The sequence below is a fragment of the Hippocampus comes genome, unplaced genomic scaffold (assembly GCF_001891065.2).
Source record: "Hippocampus comes isolate QL1 unplaced genomic scaffold, H_comes_QL1_v1.1 scaffold152, whole genome shotgun sequence".
Lineage (NCBI taxonomy): Eukaryota > Metazoa > Chordata > Actinopteri > Syngnathiformes > Syngnathidae > Hippocampus > Hippocampus comes.
The window spans coordinates 149,396-157,750 of record NW_017805849.1 but is presented as its reverse complement, the minus strand read 5'-3'; the positions used below and the strand labels follow the sequence as shown (position 1 = coordinate 157,750).

The 8,355-nt window shown below is 47.8% G+C and overlaps 2 protein-coding genes across 4 annotated transcripts in view; one reads left to right on the top strand and one right to left on the bottom strand.

Annotated features, from left to right (window-relative positions):
• The window catches only part of dcaf1 (ddb1 and cul4 associated factor 1), a 29,433-nt gene extending 27,552 nt beyond the window's left edge, over positions 1–1,881 (top strand). For all 3 annotated transcript variants that reach the window (XM_019888430.1, XM_019888429.1, XM_019888431.1), the window contains exon 25: positions 884–1,881. In XM_019888430.1, coding sequence (XP_019743989.1) covers positions 884–939 — 56 coding nt within the window. In that variant the 3' untranslated portion in view covers positions 940–1,881. The remainder of the gene's footprint in view (positions 1–883) is intronic.
• Positions 1,882–5,001: 3,120 nt separating this feature from the next.
• The window catches only part of LOC109526884 (CDK5 and ABL1 enzyme substrate 2-like), a 9,193-nt gene continuing 5,839 nt past the window's right edge, over positions 5,002–8,355 (bottom strand). Inside the window, exons 4-8 of the mRNA XM_019888459.1 lie at positions 7,706–7,880; positions 7,280–7,380; positions 6,240–6,346; positions 5,961–6,165; positions 5,002–5,854 (exon numbers count right to left, since the gene is read on the bottom strand). Of these exons, the coding sequence (XP_019744018.1) occupies positions 5,714–5,854; positions 5,961–6,165; positions 6,240–6,346; positions 7,280–7,380; positions 7,706–7,880 (729 nt within the window). The 3' untranslated portion in view covers positions 5,002–5,713. The remainder of the gene's footprint in view (positions 5,855–5,960; positions 6,166–6,239; positions 6,347–7,279; positions 7,381–7,705; positions 7,881–8,355) is intronic.

Sequence of the window (8,355 nt, the reverse complement as noted above, 5' to 3'; positions counted from 1 at the left end):
TGTTTGTGACGTTGTTGTCACGTGACCAGCGGAACCCGGCATCTGGTGTTGGTTCCGTTTAATCGTCTCAATCACAAAAGCTGGCGATACCGGTAGAAAACAATGTCCTCCCGTCAATTACGGTGATACAGCGTAGCGCCTACATAAATTACGTTGCACGCCAATGTATTAAAATACTTTAAACTTGTAAATGAAAACAATTGTTCCCTCAACTTTAGAAATGCTGATCTCCTCATGGACGTCAACAACAACAAAGGGGGCGGGGGGAGTCAAAAGGGGTGAGCACAATTTCAAAGAGGCAGTGCCACATTCGTTACTGAAGTAGGAGAACATGTTTGAAAAGATGTTCCACCCTTGATAATTGAGGGTTCAACAAGGGCCGGGGTGTTTACATATGAAGCCTCCTTAAATCAGCCTTTTTCTCTATTACATATTTATCACTCATCATTATGTAAAAGCTAAAATGGGTTCCACCCTTGATAATTGAGGGTTCAACAAGGGCCGGGGTGTTTGCATATGAAGCCTCCTTAAATCAGCTTTTTTCTCTGTTACATATTTATCACTAATCATTATGTAAACGCTAACTACGAAAAAAATCCTCGAGGTGTGCGGTGTCTCTCGCTCCTAACACTTTTGTGTGTGTGTGTGTGTGTGTGTGTGTGTGTGTGTGTGTGTGTGTGTGTGTGTCGAGTTAACCGTTGAAAGCTTAAAACAGCACGATAGAGGCTCTTTGAACATTGACACCCACGAACAATTCAGCATGCCTCTCTTCCAGTGGAAAAGCGGCACAGAAATCGGCTAATGGCGCTTTGTGTTTGTCACTTTTGACTCACCTACTGACGGCCGCCTTTGTAAGTCGCCTCTTTCTTTCACCCTCAAGCAGACAGCTCCGACAACTCTGACCTCGAAGATGACATCATTCTGTCCCTCAATGAGTGAGCGCCGATCGGCTGCCGGGACTGAGAAACTGGGCCACGAGTCCAGACCTCGGCATCGCGGGCGCCAGCTTCGGAGGAAGAGGCGACGAACGAGAGCCGCGTCAGAAGATGCAATTGGACCGAGGGATCGGACCAAGGAAGATTCCCAACCGTAACTAAAAACGCCACGATTGTATGCCATGAGAGAGTTTTAGAAGAAGGCGTGATGTGGAGGGTGCTTTGAAAACCTTTGATCATTTTATTCTCAACCAACCCTTTTATTTCTTATTTCTGTCGGTGACGGGAGCAACTCGCGATTGCAGGGCTGCACTTGTGTTGTGTCACGGCAGACTGGACTCGTCGTCACCGATGTACTTGGCTTTTGGGTTTAGCCTGCTGCGTCGATGCAGCGGTTGCTATTCCGTAACGCGGCCTTTTGCTTGAAGAGGATTCAAGAATCACCCTCCTGGCTCACTGACCTCAACCAAAAGAACACTCGACTTGACAAAACTGCCAAAATGCCTCCTGCGCAATCCCCCCTACGTGCGCGCTCAAACTTTCACGGCTGTCCCTCATCTTGCGCTCGGTGCGCTTTTGCTTCTGATAAATAGATGGCAACCTTTGGGCTTTTGATAAGAAAAATGGCAAAAACTGACTAGGCCATGTCCTGGGGTGGGGGTAATAAAGTGTAAATATTTGGGGCTGGAAAAAAATCTATTTTGATTTAAAGTTTGTTTCTAGGTCAATTCAATAATTGAGGGGGTAAAAAAAGATCTGGCTCAATTTTATCAAGCCATTCGATGAGTTAATTGTTTTCTATTCTAAACGATTCTGCCTTGTATCTGTTCATTTTATCAGCTTTCTTCTCCCCCCACGGGAAGATGACTTGATTTTCTTGAGAGGTTTAATGTACAGCTTGTATGTACCTAAAGTATTTTCCTAAAAATAAAACTTGAGAATTTGATTTGTGTTCCACTTGAACGCTGTGCCTATTTTCCATCTCTGTCCGAGGGCCTTTTACAGGGTAAGATTTGTCTCTGACAGACTGACGTAGAAGTACCCCTATTAGGAAAGAGTTTTTTTGCATCTATAAATTGCATAATTACCCGCAGAACCAGGCGTGTCCCCATCTTTCTATTTTGAAATACAGTGTATGGAGTAGACACACCCCTGGTTTAAATGCCAATTTAATATGTTGATTTTTATTTATTTTTTAATGAGGCCAAGAACAAAAAAAAAAACTTCGAATTTTTTTCCCACCCAAAATATGAACTGCAGTTGGTGACGGGCGCGACTTCAAAGCTCGTGTCGAACGAAAGTGGTCACGGAAAATGAAGTTTCGTTTAAGAGGCGCCTGTTTGTGACGTTGTTGTCACGTGACCAGCGGAACCCGGCATCTGGTGTTGGTTCCGTTGAATCGTCTCAAATCACAAAAGCTGGCGATACCGGTAGAAAACAATGTCCTCCCGTCAATTACGGTGATACAGCGTAGCGCCTACATAAATTACGTTGCACGCCAATGTATTAAAATACTTTAAACTTGTAAATGAAAACAATTGTTCCCTCAACTTTAGAAATGCTGATCTCCTCATGGACGTCAACAACAACAAAGGGGGCGGGGGGAGTCAAAAGGGGTGAGCACAATTTAAAAGAGGCAGTGCCACATTCGTTACTGAAGTAGCGGAACATGTTTGAAAATGGGTTCCACCCTTGATAATTGAGGGTTCAACAAGGGCCGGGGTGTTTGCATATGAAGCCTCCTTAAATCAGCTTTTTTCTCTGTTACATATTTATCACTAATCATTATGTAAACGCTAACTACGAAAAAAATCCTTCGATTTGTGCTACAAAATCATAAAAACCATTCAAGACCAGCTGCGTTTAAAATATGTTTAATCATTCACACAATACAAAAACGTTTGATTTATTTGAACAATTTTACACCAACATTCAGCAACATATTTAGTAGCTGAGACACTTTTTTTAAAAGTTTCACACCACAAACGTTTCTTTGGACAGAAAAATCACAAACGGCACGACAGCTAACAAATTCATTGCCACCGGAGTCATAGGCACTTTAATGTTTGCGCGTCCACGTCTGACAACGCGCGCCAAAGAGCACAATTCCTGAGATATCAAATGAGTGCCAGTGATGCACACTGGGGCTTTGTGCACAACACACATACACATGCGCACAAAACAGCAAACAACATTACACAGAGCTGCCATGAAATACATTAAAGTTGTCACGTGCCACAATCAACAGGTCAACGTCTCGTCACAGGGTTCAAACTGCATTCGTGTCACAGTGGGTTCAAAAGGCATATTTAAAGAAAAAAAACGTGACTTAGGTCATCAAGGTGCCAAAATCCACAACCGTATGGAAATTCGAGCTTCCCCATATCTTTGATATCATCTCTAGGTCAAAGGCGGCACTGGTAGTAGTTGCGGACGTCAATCTGCTCATCAAGGAATAAACGCTCCAAGGGCTTCGCCTCCCAACGTCACAGTTTGACAAACCCTTGCTGAAACCGTGCCAAGTGGAAAGACAGTAAATGGACACGCGCCGGCGGTTCCGGCGCGCCTCTGAACCGCCCAGGAGCTTTCCGGTCTAGCCCTGCTGCACCAGTCGGCGGTAGTGCGGCATGACCTTGCTGTCAGGCAGGTAGAGGCCCATCTCCAAGGCGACCAGCACGGGGAACTCCAGAGGAACCAACTCCCGTCTGCTGATGCGGAAGCGCTCCTCCAGTTTCTGTTGGAGGAGTGCGACGGAGGGAACCAAAATGCCTCCTGCGCAATCCCCCCTACGTGCGCGCTCAAACTTTCACGGCTGTCCCTCATCTTGCGCTCGGTGCGCTTTTGCTTCTGATAAATAGATGGCAACCTTTGGGCTTTTGATAAGAAAAATGGCAAAAACTGACTAGGCCATGTCCTGGGGTGGGGGTAATAAAGTGTAAATATTTGGGGCTGGAAAAAAATCTATTTTGATTTAAAGTTTGTTTCTAGGTCAATTCAATAATTGAGGGGGTAAAAAAAGATCTGGCTCAATTTTATCAAGCCATTCGATGAGTTAATTGTTTTCTATTCTAAACGATTCTGCCTTGTATCTGTTCATTTTATCAGCTTTCTTCTCCCCCCACGGGAAGATGACTTGATTTTCTTGAGAGGTTTAATGTACAGCTTGTATGTACCTAAAGTATTTTCCTAAAAATAAAACTTGAGAATTTGATTTGTGTTCCACTTGAACGCTGTGCCTATTTTCCATCTCTGTCCGAGGGCCTTTTACAGGGTAAGATTTGTCTCTGACAGACTGACGTTGAAGTACCCTATTAGGAAAGAGTTTTTTTGCATCTATAAATTGCATAATTACCCACAGAACCAGGCGTGTCCCCATCTTTCTATTTTGAAATACAGTGTATGGAGTTGACACACCCCTGGTTTAAATGCCAATTTAATATGTTGATTTTTATTTATTTTTTAATGAGGCCAAGAACAAAAAAAAAAACTTCGAATTTTTTTCCCACCCAAAATATGAACTGCAGTTGGTGACGGGCGCGACTTCAAAGCTCGTGTCGAACGAAAGTGGTCACGGAAAATGAAGTTTCGTTTAAGAGGCGCCTGTTTGTGACGTTGTTGTCACGTGACCAGCGGAACCCGGCATCTGGTGTTGGTTCCGTTGAATCGTCTCAAATCACAAAAGCTGGCGATACCGGTTTTGTGAACAATGTTTTTTTCATTTCTTTTTTTAAATCCCATTCATTTTTGTCACTTTGATATCATCGTACCAGACTGAAAATGGACACGCCCTCGTGTCCCGTCCAAATTTGCAATGCATGCTGTGGCATGTAACCACAGCCATTGGGTAATGTTGCGACGGCGTGACGTCACGACCGTAAAGCAGGCAGTTGCCGAAAAGCGTTGCGATATAAAGTGTGTCTCCTGAGAATAAACGACAGTGAGCACAGAGTCCGACTCCACGTATTTTATTGAACATAACACTAACTATGAAAAAAAATCCTTCGATTTGTGCTACAAAATCATAAAAACCATTCAAGACCAGCTGCGTTTAAAATATGTTTAATCATTCACACAATACAAAAACGTTTGATTTATTTGAACAATTTTACACCAACATTCAGCAACATATTTAGTAGCTGAGACACTTTTTTTAAAAGTTTCACACCACAAACGTTTCTTTGGACAGAAAAATCACAAACGGCACGACAGCTAACAAATTCATTGCCACCGGAGTCATAGGCACTTTAATGTTTGCGCGTCCACGTCTGACAACGCGCGCCAAAGAGCACAATTCCTGAGATATCAAATAAGTGCCAGTGATGCACACTGGGGCTTTGTGCACAACACACATACACATGCGCACAAAACAGCAAACAACATTACACAGAGCTGCCATGAAATACATTAAAGTTGTCACGTGCCACAATCAACAGGTCAACGTCTCGTCACAGGGTTCAAACTGCATTCGTGTCACAGTGGGTTTAAAAGGCATATTTAAAGAAAAAAAACGTGACTTAGGTCATCAAGGTGCAAAAATCCACAACCGTATGGAAATTCGAGCTTCCCCATATCTTTGATATCACCTTAAGGTCAAAGGCGGCACTAGTAGTAGTTGCGGACGTCAATCTGCTCATCAAGGAATAAACGCTCCAAGGGCTTCGCCTCCCAACGTCACAGTTTGACAAACCCTTGCTGAAACCGTGCCAAGTGGAAAGACAGTAAACGGACACGCGCCGGCGGTTCCGGCGCGCCTCTGAACCGCGCAGGAGCTTTCCGGTCTAGCCCTGCTGCACCAGTCGGCGGTAGTGCGGCATGACCTTGCTGTCAGGCAGGTAGAGGCCCATCTCCAAGGCGACCAGCACGGGGAACTCCAGAGGAACCAACTCCCGTCTGCTGATGCGGAAGCGCTCCTCCAGTTTCTGTTGGAGGAGTGCGACGGAGGGAATTTCGGATGACGTTTAGCCGAGAAAAGATTTTTTTGGGACACCGTTACTCTAAATGATTGAACTTGGAGCAAGCGCTCACCTCAATGAGCTGCTTGACTTCGTGCTTCCTGAGGTCACTGCTGATCTTTGCGGCCAGCAGCACGCACGCGGCCGCCACCAGCTTCCTGTTGGCCTTGTTGAGGCGTCCCTGCAGCACCAACTTCTCAAAGTAAACGAAGGCCATCGCTATGGTGACCGGCTGGAGGCTGCATTCCTCGCTCACGGCCCGCATCTCCCTCTTCAGGCTGACACCAAGGAAAAGTAGGAGGGTTTTTTTTCTTTCTTCAGGGGGTGGGGGGGGTTGAAGACGCGTTGATACCTTCTGATCTTGCTGAGGGTCAGCAGGATGTGAGGAAACTTCTCCTTGAAGGTCTCGTTCATATCCTTCTTCAGGTCCGAGGGTTTGACGTACTCGATAACCGTCGTCTGACAAAGTCCCAAAAAGTAGACACAGTACCCTGAAATAAGGACGCTCTCATCTCATCCAGAAGAAAACAATCCTGCCCAAATGAAACGAATTGAGAAATAAAACCCAGCAGCACGCCGTGCCAGTCAACATCACTAAGAAGTGAAACAGATTGAAAGAAATCTCAATTTGGTATTGAAAAAGTAAAGGGTTAGTCATATCAGCGTGAGCCTCAAAACATTCTGGATTCTTTCCATGCATTTCTTCTCCTTTTCCTTTCGGCTTGTCCGCCGCCGCGGCGTGTCATCCTTCTTCATGCAAGTGGATTTGCTAACCTCAACCGTGCAACGAGAAAGGGGCTTCGAGTTGACCCCTGATGCGTCCCCCGCGCCCCACCCGAAGCGCAGCCCCATCCGTGACTGTCCCGCCGGGACATATCCCGAACGACGCAAACCGACTTCTCCGCCACTCCAGACTTGCTGGCGCCAGCACCGCAGTTCCTTCTCCGGATACGCTCTCGTCCTGTTTTGGCGCCTTTACTTCTTGGTGACCAACACAACCTTCCCAAATTGTGAAGTGCGGGCGGACGCTCGTCTCCGTGCGATTGGCCAGTGACCAATCCAAAGACGTTCCCTCCCGAGGAGAAAGCGGATCGGCAAAGGCACGGCCGGCACGAGGACCCGGAGGGCAACGGCCGGCGCCGTGCCAACGACGCACGCAGCTCCATTTGCTGGGCTGATCAATGACTTGCGCCGCATACCGTTTATTTATCGTCCAAAGTAACCTTGGAATAGTCACTAAAATGAGCCCACTGTGTTCGATATGGTAAGGGATTGGATTACGGGTTCCTGGCAGCCTTCATCTTTTATCTCACACAACATTGCCCCGTTTTTACCACAAGCGTTTGTAGTCGGAGCACAAACCGCAAGAGAGGCACGGTCGCCAACACTCACCACGTAGGACGCAAATATCAGGACCCTCTTGTGTCTCCCGCAGGGCCACCGAGGGCTACTGAGCAGGTCGGGGTCGTACTCTGCCGCCGCCTCCTCCGTATCTGAGACGAAAGCGACGACAACGTGTGACTCGTCCGACAGCGGCGGCTCCTTCCGTCCCAAGAGGGGTGACGGCGCGGCAAGACCGCGGGCGCTCGCGTGCAACGACACCTGGCGGCGCCGCGGTGATGCCGAGCCTTTGCAAAGATGATGTTGACTTTGGACGGTCACTCACGCGTCGACGCCGGTGGTTGGACGTTTTTTTTTTTTTTTGTTGTTTTAACTCATACGATAGAGTGGCTGTTTCGCGACAATTTGGCCGCGATCTTCGGAATATGGGATCAAGGTCGCGCGTGGCCGATGATGGGGAGGTGCAAGTGTACATACGTAATTCTTGCGCCCCGGCGCTATTGAGGCGGGCCAGGGTGAAGGTCCTCGGCGCCCTCCCGCGGAAACGTGTGGGCGGGGTGGGAGGGGCGCCGCTTTCTGGCGCGCCGCCGCTGCGGCTCCGCTCTCTCGCCAACGCGTTGGTCGGATAAAGGAACTGAGCGTAGGAAATGGTCTGCGCAGAGGAGGAGGAAACACACGGGGAGTCGTTTCTCAATAAATTGGGCATGTTCAAAACAATTGGCGGGCGGGCGTAACGACCGAGAAGGACGTCCCACCGAATGGCGGCGATCTGGCGATTGACACAACTTTGGCTTTAGCTGGATTTTGGGGCGCCGCCCTGTGACGCACCGTCCCGAGCGGGCCCTCGCCCACCACATAAAAACCGCGATCAACGGCAAGTTACTTTCGCCGGTCCTCACATTGGACGCTGCGGCGTCTCGAAAAGGCGGGGCCGAGGCCCGTCGAATGACAGGGGACGGTGGGCTGCTGTTGTCCCCGCGGCGACACATAAAATACCGTTTGTCAATTGCAGATGCATATAAACATAAAAGGGGGACCACTTCCTTGTTTGTAAGTCAGCACGTCGGGCGGACTTACTTTGCCGCACGCGTCCGAAACGTCCGGCTCGGCGCCTTCCAGCGAAGGGA